This window comes from Nylanderia fulva, unplaced genomic scaffold, assembly GCF_048542155.1.
Source record: "Nylanderia fulva isolate GAGA-0341 unplaced genomic scaffold, ASM4854215v1 Scaffold10, whole genome shotgun sequence".
Lineage (NCBI taxonomy): Eukaryota > Metazoa > Arthropoda > Insecta > Hymenoptera > Formicidae > Nylanderia > Nylanderia fulva.
The window spans coordinates 2,788,651-2,808,401 of NW_028189193.1; the positions used below are offsets into that span (position 1 = coordinate 2,788,651).

A 19,751-nucleotide genomic window follows, 5' to 3' on the forward strand; every position below is an offset into this window, starting at 1 on the left:
GAATTGCAGGATATCGAAGAAAACTGGAATTGGAACAGTTATATTGCGAGAATATATATATATATATATATATATATATATAATATATATGTATATGTACGTACTCTCCTTCTCTCATGCATATGTATATTGCTCGTATATGCATGTACATATATATATTTCCTCGTGTTTGATTTAAATTGGATCGTCTCTAAGACCGAAGGCATCTGCCAATTTGCTGAGTCCACAAACTATTTCGTCCTTGCGCGAGTTACTTGAGCTTTCTGCGCATACGAGTTCTCGTATATCCAGTTAGTTTATATTAACAACAAAAGATATTTGTCTGCTGAAAAAGTTCTTTGTTCGCAGTGCTCGCGTGCAGAGAATATTAACTATTTTGTATTATATATTTAAATTCAATTTTGCGAAAAACATTGGAAAATTTTAACGTTCATTTTCTTATTGAAAAAAGAAAGCCAAGAAAGTTCAGGTGTCTTGTAGTTTTCGATCGTGAGAAGAAATTAGTGTAATTTTCCTGTATATGCGATTTTCTTGATAAGAGAACTGTATATGTATATTTATATATAATGGACGGTGTGTTGGCTGCGTGACAAAAATATTTTATTACTCCGAGGCATGAAAATACGTTGCTGCACTAAGTTAGATTAATGTCTTTTGATATTACCAATATTTCTATATCAATATAAAAATTATTTTTCACTGAATTTTTGCCCCGATGCTGTGTTCTCTATTTATTATCTTCACGCGAAACAATGATAAACTGTATATATGTATTTTTTTTCGTTTATTATTCCCGCCAGAACTTGTGACTATAAATTCAAAACTGACTTGACTTGCAATTATCTCGGCCGACTATTATCGAGAGCATAAAGTGTTATCACTATCCGTGTATTTCCTTAATTGTTTCTCTTTTAACGAGATGCTTATCAACAATCTATATTATATATATATATACGTGTATTTCCTTATTTGTTTCTCTTTTAACGAGATGCTTATCAACAATCTATATTATATATATATACACAATATATACGTGTATTTCCTTATTTGTTTCTCTTTTAACTAGATGCTTATCAACAATCTATATTATATATATATATATATATATATATATATATATATAGAGAGAGAGAGAGAGAGAGAGAGAGAGAGAAAGAATTTTCTGTCGCGGAAGTGATCAATAAAAATCAATTAAATTTCTTCCATAACGTGACTATTATAATAAAGCAATTCCCGCGGGATAATTGTTGAATGCTTCCGTTTACATTGATTTCACGTTTCCACTTTTCCGCATCGTTGCAGCCGCGCCGCGCCGCGGAAAAAAGACGTCAAGGGAAATTGTCTACGACGCGCGCAAGTGCACGAGAGAGATTCCTTGCAGAAGATGCCCTACCATTAGCAACGACGTTGCACGCGACCACGCAATTTCAGAGTTACAAACTGGCGAGCACGATGGTCAGCCAACTGGCGGCTCTAATTGGCCCGCTTTGCTTTGCTTGATTACATACAAAGTAATTAAAAGTGTCACCATTCTACTTTATTTCGCGCCAAACGACTCACCTCATCTCCCACGCGCCGCGTTCAATACTAATCGTTCCGGTATTAAAACCCGCTTACGCCGATGTATTTTCCATTAAATGATCGTTAACATTTGCGAGCTATTATCGCAAGTACTATTGTGAAACTACGCATTCATATTCGAACGATTATCGTTATTTCAAACGATTTATCATAAATCCAGTGTAAAATAATGTAATTCCACTCTCGCACGTCGTTATGACTTTATTTTCGTGCAAAATGTCAAATTTCAAAAATTCATAATCCGAAAAACTTGTACAAGTGTTTTTCTATGAGCGTGTCAAGTTTGAGGAGAAAAAAGTTTGTGAAACTTTCGTTCCGCAACAGATGCAGCGCATAAAAAGTATATCAAGTATTGTCCCGATTACGAAGCTCGCGGACATTGTCGCTTGCGCAAACATGTTTTCTATCGGTAAATTTTCCACAAAAAATTAAAGCACAATGTACTTTCAAAATCATCTTAATTAAATTAAAAAAAAATTGTACACTGAAAAAGTTGTTAACTTGATTAAATCGTTCAACTAAATACTATTTTGTCAATTGAACATATAGAAATATTTAAATTAAACATAACATATTAAATCTAGCAAAATAACGTATATATATTTGACTTAAATACTAATATATGTTCAATTAAAAATAGTAATTTAGTCGAACGGTTTAATCGAGTTAAAAATTTTGTTCAGCGTATATTACACAAAAATATGAAAGTACAAATATATGGAAAATACATATTAGCATATGTATAATTCCGATTTAACTTTGCAAAAAAAAACATCTCCGCTAATTGCGAGACAAAATGATATTTTTGAAATATCCCAATTTTTCGCACTCACCTGGACAGCGGGCCGCTGCTGATGATGTAATGGGTGTAGTAAAATATGCTGGCGATGGAGATGAGAAGTAGCGCCAGGACGCATCGCTTCACCGTCGCCTGCTTGACGACGTAGCGCGGACCAACGGCGCCTAATAGAGGAACGCCAGCTTCGCTCGCGGTTATCCTCATCACCATCGTCTTCCTCGACGACGTTCCTCTGCGAATGCGACAACGCCTTGACGTGGATTATCGCAAGGTGTCCGTCCTTGAGCGAGTCAGCGGACGCGTTTGCCTGCGGCACGCCGTTGCGACGTTGTTCAGTGGATCCAAATATTCCAGGTGATTCCGCGACAGTTTCAAGAATCGTTGACAATTCCCGGAGAGTGTCTCTTTCGTCTGCTCAACGTCGAGCGTCTTCGTCGCCATGGACTCGCTTCGAGCATTAATTAATATGCGTAATATTGACGACTCTGCGATGTTCCAACGCGTATATCAATACGTATATTAACTTATTATTATTATTAGACCTTCTCGCGCCTTTGGAGAAGCGTCGTATAAATTATTCTCTAATTTATATATGCATCTCATCGACGGTATCGGTACGTATATACGTATATATTCGAGAGAAAAACCAGCCGGAATTCAGTTAAAATCCCAGGTCGGAGATACTCCTCGACTATCTTTCGATCTCACGATCAATGAAGTACACTTTGACGAGGTTAAGCAACAGCATCGGATCGAAGCTTCTCGACTCTCGATTCGTTGGCCAAGATAAATCTACTTAGTCCGGCAAAGAAAGCCCACACCCCGACGAAGAAATTTCGAGGCGATCGTACTCGAGGCGGGAGAGAGAAACGGATTCAGAGTTCATTAGACGCGCTTAATCTCGCCGGTTCATCGCGCACATCCGTAGAAAACAACGACGATCCAACCCTCCCGCCTCCCCACCCCCGGGTCTTGATCGGTCCTGGATCAAATCGCCTCCTCGTCCGTCTATCGGGGTAACATCGATGACGTCTCAGCATCGAGGATCCGCACGCCACTTGTTGCACTTTCGAGAGCGCGCTACGATCGCCATTTTGCAAAAGCAGCACGAAGATCGCGCCGTCGATCGCGGAATTCCGCCTTTAACCCATCTGGCCGGATTATCGTGGATCGGATGCTTCACGAAAGTCTCTCAATGTCGAGCCGCGCGACGTCTCGTCATCCTTTCAAGGGATCCCGATCGCGCGCGAATTAAAAACTCGCGAGGCGAAGCTCTCTCGCGAAAAACGCGCGCCGTCTCATCGTCGATCAGGAATCCCGGACGTTGCGCAATTTCAGGCACGACAAATTGCGGCTCCGTTATTCTCCTCTCGGTTGAGAATTCCGCGTTCTACGCGAAAGAGACGAGCAGACGGGCCGTGTCTCGAAAAGTCTCACATCCGCGTGTTCTTACCGAGTTTTCGCGGACCTTTCCTATTTTCGCTCTCGCCGAATAGCTACCGCCTGTTTCCGGTGTCGTTTCACGGCGAGTCGGTTCACGGCTCAACCATTTGTTATGGTGCACACGACCGCCCCTAGACACCACCTTGGACCCTACGACGTACAAGCAAACCGACTCACTCGTAAATTTCGAACGTTCCGTGTCTTCCACCCTCTTCTCATTCCCGGTTCTAGTTACCCGCCGCTGGCTCTCCCTCCTCTATCTGTCAATTAGAAACGATGTACAGACGCGATGCTCTCGCCTTCCTACGCGAAACAATTTTCAAAGTTTATCTCTTTGCGTCGGCGACCCTCCTCGCGCAGCGTCGGGGAGTACCACGAATCCCATGGTATCGATCTGGAACAATCAGAATGAAACGAGAATATTAGACGATATAAAGGAAGATAAATATGTACAAGTAGTTATCTTGTTATTTCGAGACTATTGTTTCCTCAGCAAAAATATAATGAGGCATCAATAATTTTCGAGTTTCAAGTTATAAGCGATTAAAAATTAAAGGGTTTTTCACAAATTAAATTAAATATTAACAAAACCACATTTTCCAATTAATTTCAAGTAGAGTTTACTTTAATTTAATTTTAATTTTAATTTAATATAATTTTAATTTAAAGTTTAATTGTAAAGATACTTGATGGCAAAAACTGGAAATATACCAAAAATGATGGCCTCCCTCGACATTTCTGTCGAGGAAAAATCGTCCATGTCACAGACATCCCGTATATACACATGAAATTTTTTCAGTCATCAATTAAAGCTTGAAATAATAGCTCTATTTTAAAAGAGTTGATGGATCGGAAGATACCAACCTATATCTTTGAAAAGGATCACTTTTTCCAACCGCAATTATTGTAAAGTTACAAATCAATATTGACAACAATCAATCGCTCGGTAACAATGTAAAAAGGGATGATACGCGCGCGCAAGTCATCTCGGGACGATTAAACAACAGCGGTCAGACGATTACGGGCGCCCAACAACTCCAATTAATCGAGTGTACTACAGCCATAGCGCAAGCTTCCGTTGCCGCGAACCTCCTCCCGACTAATTTTTTTCTCACCGGTTATACATCCGCCCTCGGCAAAAAGTCCATTAATCAGTCCTTCGAGCCTCCCCCGAGCGAGCGGCGATACAAACTTTCGTTTTATCTGTTGTATATTCGCGCGAGTCTATTCATCGTCGGACTCTTCAGGAGGAAGGAAAAACGAAAAATGTGATAAAAGGCGTCGGGGATAAATTGAAAATGAGACTGCGGAGAAACGTAGAAATGTATAGAATCGATGTCAAGGAGGCCTTCCGGGAGAATATCACCTTCTTTCTCGCACTCTGTCTCTTTCTTTTCCGTCTCTCCCAGGAGCTGACCCGACCTTTTTCCCAGGGAAAATATTGATACCGTTCGGGGTTGATTTTGGAGGAATCAGCGGACATGGAGCGGATAAGTTTGGAAGAGAGCCTTCTGCTCTGCTCTCTCTCTCTGCGTTGCGCGGCGACGTTGGCGCACAGAATTTAATTACACGGCCGGAATGACTGACACGCTAATGGATGGATGGGGGGAGAACTCGTCGAACTTTGGCAATACCTTCCCCGCTTTTCTATTCCGCCGTACGCTCGATCGAAATCCTCCGTTCTTTGACTCGCTGACGTGTAATGATGAGATAGTTCGCTCGGAATGAAACTCGGCGCGAAACAAATGCCTGACGCGAGCACAATGCACGAAAATTGAACAACGACAATTGTTATACGTTTACCTGTTAGATGGGAAAATAGAACAGAATATATATTGTTTCTTCAACGTCACGCGTTATTTATATCGAATTAATGTAGTGTTTTTCACGCAATACACGTATAATTAAATATCGATGAAATTATACTAAAAGCGACTAATGCAAATAGTTGAAAAAAATGTACTTTTCTCGCCTATATCGTTTTATTATGAATATAGACGTTCAAAAGTCATAACGTAATATCTCTCTTTAAATGTTTCACGTGGGTGATATTACAAAATACATATAGTCGTTATCTCCTACGTTCTTTAAGCAACCCCAAAGTTATTTATTTCGCTAAACAAAAGCAGTAAATAAAATTTATCGCTATGGCAACCCCGGTTTTATTCAGATATATGTGAAAACATCCCTACTAAGATCTCCCTAATTCCCTCTAGTACACATTCAGCCGTGTAATATTTTCCGGCTTTATACGCACTGAAGCAACTTTTCTCGCGAATTCCGCTCCACGTGGAGTCGATTCGTTTATTGCATAGAAATAATTCCTTCGAGGTTCCTTCTAGATCCTACCCGGTGCCGGGTGCTTAATTCAAGAGACACGTTTTAGCTCCCCGAGAGAGTCGTTAGTCGAATGCATCACGTGCGCGGATTTAAAGGGAGAAGCCACGTAGGTGCACGGGGGTCGAGATTGCACAAGGAAACTACTCGATTGGCGCAAAATGATTACGGGAGCTTCCTTCTGATTATTCGTTCGAACGAAACCATCTTTCTTCCTCCGCCAAAGAATCTTAGCTTTCCTTCGCTCTCCCGATTCGCCCACGTGAATCCAATTTCATTTCGGCTATCTAGAATATTCCGCCATATACATGCATCTTTTATACATATGCATGCGTGCATTTAATTTGAAATGAGCATATTTATAAAAATGCAACTTGATGTTTTTAATCTAAAAAATGCATTCCGTGTAATTAAATTTTAGTTTCTTTCTCCAATATGCTTCTATATGCACTTTTAATATGCACAAGTTTGTGAAGTTAGAATGGAAGTGTAATAAATATTAAATAGAAAACACGGAGGAACAATAAAAGATATGAGCAATCCTGTTTATGGATGTTTTGTCACACGTCGGATGAAGAAATTCAGGAACATTGATCTGGAAACGTCACATCTGTTTCTCGTGGAATGATTGGTGCGTTTTCTTTTTATTTCGTCGTGAAACAAAGGGCCGCGAAATCGGAGTTTCTCCCGAGAGAGTGTTTTATACATATAGGAATCTCCCAAGCGAGATATATTTTTTTGGAAGATGAGGTATACGTGAAAACTCTAGAATTTATCACCTTCTTCGCAAAAAAAATGAAATAAAAAGATGTAAAGTGTGTTTTTCAAATATAACATTTTTTTCAAATACATATATTAAAGTCTTTATATTAAAAGTATAATAAAACAATTTTACAAAAATTAATAATGTTCTCCATCAAAAGTGAAAAGCACGTAATAAAGAAAATATTTCGTCTCTCAGAAACTAAATATCTATTATTTACCGCACACACGATATTGTCAATTCCAAAACTAATCTGAGTTTTATGGGGTGTTTCCTAATCCAAATGAGAAAGAATCTAATGAGAACTCTATGTATGCATCACGCATTAATGTGTGTGGACCAATTTCATTATTCGATCGAGCAATCTCTCGAGTGTAAAGAATATTTTGCTGCTTCATTGAGCGCTTCAAGTGTTCAAATAAAGGAATCAGTGAATACCCACCCGCGTTGCAACAAATCGCGAAATCACGCGAGTTTCATTTCCGAATAACCGACAGTCGAAAATTGTTGTTGGCTTGTCATACGAACAATCTTTGGATCATAATTTCTATCGCACACATATAAAAAAGAATATAACTTTATGTTCTTTTCCTTTTTCGACGACCATATTCCGACGGCGGTGAACATAAAAAACAACGGAAATAACGCCTATTGCGCCCTCCGGCTAACCGGTCGGACGACGACGCGGTGGTCTCTCGCTTTCCGGCGCAATTCGTTGCACGTATATACGCACGACGTAGTCTCTTGCGTACGCATACACATAAATGCTCATGCGTATATGTGAATTTTTTGGTCAGGATAGAAGCGTGAAATTAAATCCGAGGAACGCGGCGAGTGCACACATACACATTTATATATATCCATCTGTACACTTTCACAAACCTCCGCTGTTGCTCCGGTTGCGTATGCACTATGATATCGCGATATAATAAAAATGCAGGCCGCCCGACATCTCTCTGTGGCCCTCCCTGTAGAAACAGATGGTTCGCGCGAGAGCGAAACTTTTCAAAAATATATATACGCGCGCAAATTTATTATTTATGCGTGCTCGATCGGCAATCATATTCAGTACGTGAATTAAAATAGCAAATTTTATGCCGAGAGGCAATATCAATAACGCATCGATAAAATCTGAATACGAGGGAAACATGTATATAATAACATATGCATGTTACGCATGTTATTGCACGTTAAATTAGATACACGTGCGCGAGATAGGTAATCGATTAAATTGACACATTTTAAAAAATTGTGTTTTAAATCTAAGGTGTATTAGTGTGCGCAAACACGTACAGCGTGTAGACGGAGAAGACACTGGAAATGACACTGGAGAGAACGTGTCTTTGCTCGAGTAAAGGAAATCAAATATCCTGCCCGATAATTACAAGCCACGTGCTGTAAGAAATAAGCGCGCGTCGCGCAGACGGGCGAGGAAATTAGCTGAGAATTTGCATACTGCTCGTTCGCGAGCAACATGATTATACGGAAAGGTTCCAATGTCAAGAAAATATCTGCAATTCATCGTTGCGCAAAAAAAAAAAAAAAAAAAAGAACCACGCGTAATAAACAGAGGAACAAGGCAAATATTTTCTTTATAATTAAAATTAAGAGCAGAAAAATTTATTTTATAAAATAAATAAATTGGAAAGATGTTAATAAACATATAAAATTTTTAGATTTAATTTAATACTGTGTTTAATGTTTGTTAAAGTCTTTCGAAGACATCGAAAAGACGTCGGTCTTACAAATTAGAGCGTAAATATAGTAGAAAATTTTGCAAAATAATTAAAAGACTAATTCAGAAATAAATAACCCAACTTAACGGTTGGGTTCGTGAGATTATTATGACGTCGAAGAGCATCGAAATGGCGCGTTAACGGTTAAAATGAAATGCCAGCATATACTGCAGCGAGGTGATACCCCGCGGCTTGGCAGTAGTTTAAAAGCCGCGGATGAAGTACGGTCTCAGCATATTACCCGACTTAAAAAGCAATTAACTAGCTGATGGGGTGCACGGAAAATTTTTTTCGTACGTTCATTACAATGCGCTTTTTACGATCATTTTGTGTAAATCAATGCTTCTCATTATTCATATATCTATTATTCTCTCCTCTCTATATATCTCTTTCTTTTTTCAAAGTTATAAAAAATGCTATTATATTTGAAATCATCATATATAAAATAACATCTTGTTTCCCGGAAATATAATGTATGAGAAATTTAATATTCGCTGTTTTTCATGCATTTTCATGATTTAGTTAAAAAAATTGAATATAATTATAGAAATATGCAGAAAAGGCAAATGATAAAAGATAGTTTCGGGAAAACGGAAAACGATAATTATGCGTAGTGCGCGATAAGGTACTGTGATAAGAAAATATTTCTTCTATCTTATTCGCGCAGTATTCCACTAGCACGCGATAACATGCTAATTGCGCTCATTTAAATATTTATTATTCATTACTGTTGAAAAGATATGTGCACAAATGTCTCATTTGCAGTCTCTGTTTTCTATTCTCATTAATTTGCTAAATTTAAATTATACGGAGCAAGATGTTGCTTATAGAATTGAGAATCAAATAATATGAGAATGTATTTACCTGATAAAAAACATAGGACATATGTATATTTGATGGAGCAAAGGGAATAAAGAAACCAAAAATGTTTTAATCCAACCATGAGAGAAAATCGAGATCTATAACTGCAAAATTGCTACTTAAAATGCATACATTTTATCACCGTACGCAACAAGTTACGCAATTCTTCGAACTAAGCGAGCGATTATCCCATATCATTATCGCCCTGCAGCGCACCGCGAAGATAGTTTGCGGGTTTTGCCGTAGCAATTTCGGCACATTTGCGGTCGGAGCAAAATTTCGCCGGCGTATTTTTATTCGTCCTGACCACAGACCAGGGAGCGCCGATCTGTCGGCGCAGACATAGCGTCCCTATCATTTCGACGCTGTTGCACACACGCAACGATAGACAGACAGATGCGCACGACCGGAGATAGATAGATGCACATGCATATCGGCGGCGCGGTAACGCCTCTTTACGACTGCCGTTCCGTGTCGCTCGATATTTAACGTATCGTCATAATTCGTCCTGTCGCTCGTTTTTGCTCCCCCGGAATTTCGCGAGCGCGTCCAAGTTTTACGGGACATGGCGCGTGAAAGAATGTAGAAATAATGTGTGTTCCGGCCACGTAATCCCCATTTTGCGCGTGCTCGTTTTGAGATCAAACTCGCTTCGCAGTTAGCGCTTTAAGCCCAGGAGTAATAATCATAATAATAACTTCATGGAATGCAATAATATTACGTGGAACCAACATATACTCTTTTTCTCTCTCCTTTATTCATATATGCAGAGTAAATGGAATGATACAGTGAAATCGCGCGAAAAGCGGATTTCTTATAGAAAAATAAAATAGTACAAAATAATTTTTATTTGTTTTTAAATAAAAAAAAATTAACTTTAGAATTTAGAAACTTAATAACATATATATATATTTGACATCTTTTTCAATTTCAACATTTAATAATCTAATGCATATGGTTGAATTCATTTTTATAATAACTATTAATACATTAAATGTAAAAGTATTATGCAACATTTCAGGTAGTAAAACGATTTGAAATAATGTAAATTACTGAAAAAGTGAGAGAAGAGAGCTATGTATATGTAAAATATCTGTTTTATATTTTTAATAAAGAAAAACTTGTACCTTTCTACTTTTTCCAATTTTTAAAATCTATTTTCTCACGAACCTTGTACATACACAGTTTAAATATTTTATTCTACATTTCAAACTTATTTTTGTGAAAAATAATCTTTTTTTCATGTATACTGTGTTTTCAGAGTTTTCCTATACATATAATAGTAAAATAACTATTATTGTTTAATAGTTTACGATGCACATGTACGATATTTTACATGTGGAAATTGAAAAGTATAAAAATAGAGAAGAAAATGTGAGATTAATTCATAGTTTTCAATATTGCATGATTTATTTGTTCTATAACATCAATTTCATGATTTTCCAATTACAGCTAAAGTAAATGGCTTATTTTTGCGTTAAAATTTTAGAAAAGAGTAAGTATGATGTATCGTGTTTTGAACTGCAACGTTGATCATTAATTAGCGATGCTGCAAGCTCTTTGGCGTTGAACGTCCGTAGCAAGACATTCTCCAACGAGCGCGTGACATAAAGCGCGGATAATGAATGCGTCTCATTTACGAGTCGTTTGAAATTATAATTAAAATTTTCTAGAAAATAACGCGAGAGGAACGATACGAAATAGCTTAAACGTTGCATGGATAAAATTTTACACAGTCGAAGAAAAGTCAAATAAGTTCAAAAAAAAGACACAGAAGAAGAATATAAATCTATAAACATCGTTATAATCTTGTATGCATATCGGACATTGTTAATTGCGATATTGCAATTTTCGAGCACGATAAAATCCGCAAATTATAATAAAATGCGAGTGAAAAAAATGTTTCGCACGAGAATAACATGTGAAACATGTACGTGTTATTTCTCGTCGTGCGGGGGTGTACTTTTGTGTAGGGTTGTGCGCACATCTTTGTTGGATTATTGCTCACTCGTCCCTCGTTTACTTTTCGAGTGCTTCTCTCGGCGAGTACCGCGCGTCTAATTACGACTCTGTATCCGCTTATGGAAGTACTTGTGCAAACACGGAAGAGACGTTCGTATACACACAGAAATGGGTTATCGACGTCGTTATTAAATTTAGCAGAACTACAATATTTACATAACGATTAATATTACTGATTAATATTATACGTGAATTAGAGAAAGAGAGAGAGATAGAGAAAGAACGAGAGGGAGAGTAATAAAGCAACTCTTTTCTATGTGTTTGATGATGAACGATCCTATTAGCTCATGTAATTATGTCCCGGCTGTGATTAGAGGATATTATAATATTTGCTATTTGCCGGGAATGTTAATTTGCAATTTCCATATCAATCCTAATCATTCTATATTCTCTAGAATTTCTGTTTCACAAGGATTCCCAGATTAATTTTATTCATTATTAGTACTTATTAATATTCAAAATACCGCAAGTGTGATATTTCCGTAAATGCATGGTAGTACCTATATTTTTTATTTTAGTATGTTAATCTCAAATTATACGTAAATATATAAAATAAAATTTATTTAAAATCCAATTTAATATATTGAAAATTGAAATGCAACTCAATGTTAGTTGTAATCTAACAGGAAATAGCTTCAAATATTCAAACTAAACATTTCCATAACAAACACTACGTTATACGGAAGTTTAACGACTATCAAAACAACCAATGAGAATACTTTGTCTTTTAACATAAACACACTCTCGCGTATATAATATTGTGTATAGGTATATATATATTGTAAAAGATTCTGACATTTTGCGACAGCATATTGTCGTCCGATGAGTTCCGGGTCGACCTCTTGTTCGCATCTCTTGCAATTAATGGTCGGTAAAGTACATTTTAATAGAGCCCACTCAAGCGTACGGCTCGCGTACAGTACGCGTTAATTATGGTTGTAAGCTGAAATTGCGATCATATCGACGTGCCGGTAACGCTGTTAACTTCCCATAGTGCAGTGTAGTCGTACGTTGTACGTGTTAATTCGGTGTTAACATCTGTCGTATGTACCGACTTGTAGGAGAACGCTAGCTACGATATTTGCACTAATGATGGCACCGTAAAACGGTATTGCGCGCTGCGCTGGATGTACTAACGATTTATGGTAATTAAATTCACGTATGTTTGCACGCGTGCTCGGAGACGCAAGATGAAGTTGCGCCACGCAGCTGTTTTATAACTATGACATTTTACAACGCGTTAACATTACGAGTCACATCACACATCAAGGCGTTAACTCTTATCGTATAATGGAAAAACAAAGGAACACGTATATATGTATTCATAAGCTCTAGTAATTTATGCGCGCGTGACAGAATTGCTTACTAGATTGCCAACAATAACGAACGATTCGATTTTAATCAACTCGATTCGGTCGAGTCCATTGAAATATTCAAAACTGGTATAAACGCCTGCGCTGTCAAATGCGTTTCAAGCTTATTTAATATATATATATATATATAGCAATTTAATAGACAGTCACGTTGATTGGTATAAAGCGATGAATTTGCACATTAATACACACTACGTAATCATTTGCGGTTTCGAAAATAATGTTTATTCGAAGCAAAAGAGTGTATTGACACTAATGAGTGTGTTCATGCCTGTTTCCACGGTAATTAAATATTATTGTTCAATTTCTTGAGAAATTGGGAAAGTATTTTCTCTTTTTAAGAATATCTGTAATAGTACTCCTGTAAAGAAAATTTAGCCGAATAGCGGTGTGTATATATATATATATATATGTAACGGGATTCAGTTTTCAGTGTGGATTATCGTTAAATTTCTTGAGAAGTTGACAACATAGATTCTCTCTCCGTGAAAATATAATGGGACTCGAGAAGAGGGAATTCAATTTCAGCCGACAGCGGTAAATTTCGACCCGCTGGCGATTTCGTTACGTGTGTGACGTAGAAAGGGACTGCGAAATTCACACCTCTCCAAACGTCAAAGCCGATGCCTCTCGGCATCGAAAATGCATTTCTTAAAAGGGAATGGCCTATTGAGTTTCGCTTCGCAGCGCGGAGATCTTAGAGACCTTCTCGACCCCTTCTTCCCCGGAGATTGTAGACCGAACTTCAATTCTCAAATGATGTACGGTTCCCCTGTTTACCATCCCAAGTTCACCCCCATTCTCTCCCTCGCATCACCCTCCACTATGGGTGTGCACTCTACAGCCACCTCCAGGATTACCGTCTACCACCGTCACCCGGCGCATCTTCGACTCTCGTTCCCGCTACAACACGACGTCCTCTTTTTTCGTTTTACCCCAAGGCATTCCCGGAGTTCATCTTGTACACCTCCGCTTCGTTCTCGAACCTCCGCGACGCGGATTTACGGTCCCTCGTCCGCGACGTCGTCGTTTAAAGCATCGTGGCTGTCGTTGTCATCGTTGTCATCGTCGTCGTCGTCGTCTTTACCTGCAGGGTATTTTACTTTTGCGCATTAAACCGTTGTGTATGCGCAAGAGGAAAAACGGAGTATAAAAAATTTACACGAGCAACTATATAACTGATTTTTCTCATCTTGCGGCCTTATCAATGCTCCTATCCAATCGCTCGGATTTTACAATTTTGTGAATTTAAAAAGATTGAATTATTTTTAAATTATTTCATTATTTAATCATTTAAAATTATACAATTAAAATTAAAAATTAAAAAATTGTAGTCTTCTAGTTTAAAAATTATATTTTATTAATTTGAACTCTCTGGCGGTATTTTATATTTATAATTTAATTATATTATTGTTCGTCTTATGAAATACGAAATAACAACAGCAATCCAGTATGTGATGGGGATATTTGATGAGTTCTTTTAAAGATTCAACTGGAGCGTAATAACGCAACCACAAAGAATTTAAGACTATATTTAAATTTATAACTAGAGAAGCAGTTTAAATCTCGAGGATATGCATGTAAGTGGAAGTATATGCATAAGGTATTAACAGCTTAACATAAATATAACGTGACTACACGCTCTCCATAATTTAAATTTAAAACGTCAAAGAAAATCAAAGCGAGGAGAAGAAGGGATGTAATTTTTTTTATCAAAAAATACTACTTTAGAGAATCAATGATGCGTGATCAATTTTTACACGTACTTCCAAGGTTTATTTCAATCCCTGCTATTGTTATCAACAAGACTATCGTCGACAAACACGTTGCATACTGATAATGTAGTATTTGCATTATACTAGAATGAAGTAACACAACGCACTGTACGATTACGATGGAATAATGCGCACATTATTATCATACGTAATAGCTACAATAACACATAATAATCGTGCCAAATCATAATTAGGTGTCGTACATACCGCAATGTATCATCATCATTATCATGTCGTAATACAAATATATTAACGATGCGACTAATTTCAATAGAAAAATCCAAACATTTTATCAAACTTTGATAAACAGAATAACTAGCAATATTATGTAAACTCTTTAATGTACACAACATGCTGTTGTTCTAATAAGACAGTCTTTTAATACAATGTCAGCTTTAGTAGCTTATGTAAAAATTATAAAACTGTTTTAATTTCATAACATATCTCGCGTGTGTAATAACAAGCATTATAACTTTGTATGCTGCTGCTCTCCGTTTAAATTTACACATTGATATTTTTATACCAGTCTTGTGTATAAAACCACGCTATATGCTTAATATATAATAATCATTACAAGTTGTAATAACTGGTGGTCACGATGTCACAATTTTTACGAAAAATACCGTAAAATTTTCAAACAATCTCGATACAATATCGTTGTAAAAAAAATTATTTAATTAAAAAAAATAATAATATAATGACGCACGTTCATCCATACACTCTTTTGTTAGCCTTCGTTGTTGTAGTAGGAAATTGTTAGACTGAGGTATTTAAATATCGCTGTTTAAGGTTAAACTGAGGTATTTAAATATCGCTGTAATACGAACCTAAGTTCTTTTCCGACGTGCATACGATTATGTATAATATGTATAGAGCATGATCGATCCTCGCGAAAGGTACCGCATCATAGGTCGACGACTTCAGGAACTTTTTATCGTTCATCGTGTCTTAAAAACGACAGCTCCACGCATCCCGCGGGAAAAGATTTCGATAATTTCTCAGAGTTATTCTGCTATCGCGAGTTAAAACTATTTTATTAAGTGGACTGTCTTTACTGGATCATTTATTCGCATTACCGGCTGATAACGCGATGAGGTATGTGACGATTTATGTATGTTATCTTCGGAAATAATCGCGTTTCTTCGGTTAAATCGCTCGTACCATTGATTTTACAGCATGATGTTCACTATCGCAGTAAGGTGAAATGCAAATTTTAGGAGCTTTAGTTATTCTAAAAGTTTAAACCCGTTAAAATTAAATTAAAAACATTATATGCAAGAATATTAACTTAACCACAAATTAGCAAATTACATTTAAGAATCAAGAAAAATTTTGTGATTTATACTTTAATAATAATGAGAGAAAATAATCATGAAAACTGAGCTTGCCGTCTGAAAAAGAGATGTGAGAACATTTTAATAAAGCTCAGTTCCGCGTATTTCGTAAACCGTATATGGCTGCAATATTTCAGTGAAATTTTCTGCATTCTTCTCGCGATATATTGTTGTAATTTTCATAAATGTATGTCGCATTTTCTTAGTTATATTGATACGCAGATGATACGCAGAATATTAAAGAGGGCGTATTTCGGCGCACGATAAATCGATACCGCAGTCTTTATTACGATAATATCTCTGTTGTAATGCATGACTGATTGTAAGTGTAGAGAGAAAGTTTGTAAATGTAGAGCAGTCCAGAGAGATTCAGTATTATATTAATATAATAATATGCATATAAAAGAGCTGCACCTTTCGAATATTTTAAAAATGATATGCGCTTACATCATTTGAAATAAGATAATGTAACGTTTGTTCCGTCAAATTATACTTGTAAATCAGTATTTCAATAAATCAATCAGAATATAATTATGAAAATTATCAACAATTACATTATGTTATTTTTATATAATTTAGCGTCATGCGGAATATCATGATAATGTTATATAACATCGACATTCTAAATTTAGAAATATATTATATAATTTTTATTTTACAATAATAAAAAAGAAAAAAAACATGGAATAACTGTAGAGGAAAATTTTAAGAAGAGAGAGTTAAAAAATGTATTTGTAAAATTAAAATTCTTCATATTATCAAGCAGCAAATGCGAGGTGAAATTACTCTAATAAAACCGGCATTGTGCGGAGTTAATATTATTTGAACGTGTCACACTTATTTTCCGCAATAACCGGTTTATTTGACCGTGCGCCAGGATTATTCCGAGCCACATTATCAACGATGCATATTTAAGATTAATTTATGAATTAATTTTCTTTTAACTTCGTTATATCAGTTACGTAAAATAATTTTATACTCCTTAGAATAATTATACGAGAAACGTCTATATTAATATAATTAATTCGACATTTTGAGAAATAAACGATGATGCGATCAGACGGTTTGATACCCGAATATTAATGAAAAAATAGATTTTTCTGCACTGCAAATGATTATGAAATGATAAAATAATTGAAAAACTCAACTGATACGGAACATAAACGCATACAATCATAAACGCGTAAAATAAAAGCTCTTAAACTGCTATAACAAAAACGCGATTATTTTCGATTCGATTTAAAATAAAAGCGCTAATTATGGCATTGTATCTCGTCAATATCCTCACTACGTTATCAGTGTGCAGATCATTTTGAGTAGCGTTATTAAATAGCTGGCATCTCGATTCGAGATTCATTTAATTTCTATCAAGCGGGTAAATATTGTTTTCGGTGTTTTCCGCACTGAGCTTCGAAAAATATAAACTGATATACGGAAACGGGAATGAAAGTAACGATTCAAATAAAATCCAATTAGATGGATTGCACGAAAATTCATTTACTAGGTCGTAATTACAATCGATGCAACGTAAAACATAGTATTGCGAATATCTCTCCAAGTATTTACGTGAAATAAAGCTCTAAATTCATTAACCTCGTTAAGTTCTTAGTATAAATCGTATTAAAGACGCTCATCCCGTGAATTCCATTTAAAACGTTGTTATCCTCGAGTCAGATTTTCAACCAGAAATGTCCAATAACTATCCGACTGTTAATGAATGTTATCTTTAATGAACGAGATATTTTTCTATGAAATTATATATACGCAAATGGAATGATCGACGCAAGAAATATCGTGAATACGAAATATTATCGGTTTATATGAAGAGATTTATATATATGCATAAGTTTTTTTTCATCTTTCTAATCTGATATTTTCATGCTTTCCGCGAACTAAAAAAATCATATATATATATTAGAATCTCCCATGTTTATTGTTACAAACGTTTACTCTCTTGAAATATTGATTTATAATAATTTCTATAAAACGATTTATAATTTTAGTCGCAATACCGACTTTTCTTTCGTTGCGTATCATGCAAAGAAATTTTTGTTACAAACAAAACTTTTGAATGAAATGCCATTTTATTGAAAATACGCGTGTATCCTATGCTCGAAAGCCTTGAATCATGAAACTGCAACAAAAGCTGCATCTCCTATTATTTCCTGTTTTGTAGAAGCGCGTTGTACCGGTTGTTCGGACTCTTTCTATTCTCGTAACTTTCAATGTTCTGCAACATGATGCGGCCTTGATATGAACAACGTTTATATTGTTCGCTAACTTTTGAATTCATCCACTAGTTTGATAAACTCAAATTTAAACGAAACGTCATATGCAATAAGTGTATTCTATTTGAATAAATTTATATGATTTTAATAATAGTTATTACATGAATAATATCTAGTATATTAAGTGAAATAAGCTTTGCCATAAAAAAAGAAAAAGCGTATATATAATATTGAAAACAAATTTTTAAAAAATTGAATAATGTGATCGTATAAAGCAACTATTAGTTTCCGATTGTGTTATTCTGACTGTAATTTTTATAAAATAGAACAAAAGAAGAGAAAAAATAATACAATTAATGGAGCTCGCTGTGTATAAAAAAAAACTAATAATTTTATTTCAACGCATATTTTAATATAATAGTATTAAATAAAATCTCAATAAAGTATTAAATAAAAATTCGCTTCCTATATTTTCACACAATGGTTTAAAACCAACATTCCACCGATATTTATCGATATTTCCGATTTACACGATTTCAGCAAGATATTCGCATTTTCCTATTAATTGAAAAAAACAAATTTTTTGTTGCACTCTGTAATACTTCCCATTTTAACAATGAGAAATATGCATCAAGAGTGCATATTCCCGTACGAGTCAGGAAAGTACATACTTCCGTTTTCATACGTACATAGCTGTTAGTTTTCATTCCAATCGCTGTTAGTTTCATTTACTCTTAAACAAAGAATGAATCTTGATAAAGTTGATGCGATAAAACACATGTTTTATACGCGCGTTACTCGCAATATATAATATCACGCTCACTTTTATACCTGTTATATTCGCAACACATATTCTCTCTCACTGTATCTTCTCTTATTGTGAGTAAATTTAGTTACGATGCTGCAAACAAATTTTTAGAACTGGCAGAGTTTGTTTATTATACGAACATAATGCATGCATAAATTTTCTTCGTTCGCTAACACTTCACGTACGATTTGTCAGAGTGAGAATGACGAATATAAAAATATATCCGCAGGAGAACAGACCGTTTATTCGAACGCCAATCGTTAAACTCGACAGAAACAGAGGACGGATCATCTTTTACTTAATATCGTGACACCGCTTGTCAGCGCTTTCTTCCCCTTATCATAAGCAGCCATCCTGTCACGATCAGCGCTGATTTGAATAGCAATTGATGCTAGCAAAACCGCGCTGACGTATTGCCATAATGCGGCACCGGCGATAAAGTGTGTGCACACACGTTGTGCCGTGATAAAGTACCGGCTGATCGATGACGACGAGAAAGGGGTGGCGCGAGAGGATGGGATGCTGCGAGGGATGGGTCGCATACAGGATAAGAGGAAGATGAGAAAAAAAGAAGGCGGAGAGCCATACCGAGGAGAGGCACACAAAGTGTGCGCGCCAAACATATGCGAACAGGGAAAGGAAAATCTCCGAGAAGAGCGAGGATATTACTCGAGAGAGGGGAGCTCTATCT

At 36.2% G+C, this 19,751-nt stretch overlaps 1 protein-coding gene across 2 annotated transcripts in view; it reads right to left on the reverse strand.

The window, feature by feature from the left end:
* Positions 1–19,751, reverse strand: part of sfl (N-deacetylase and N-sulfotransferase sfl) — a 263,272-nt gene that overhangs the window by 67,239 nt on the left and 176,282 nt on the right. For both annotated transcript variants that reach the window (XM_085482469.1, XM_029310347.2), the window contains one exon: positions 2,415–4,217. In XM_085482469.1, the coding sequence (XP_085338595.1) occupies positions 2,415–2,590 (176 nt within the window). In that variant the 5' untranslated portion in view covers positions 2,591–4,217. The remainder of the gene's footprint in view (positions 1–2,414; positions 4,218–19,751) is intronic.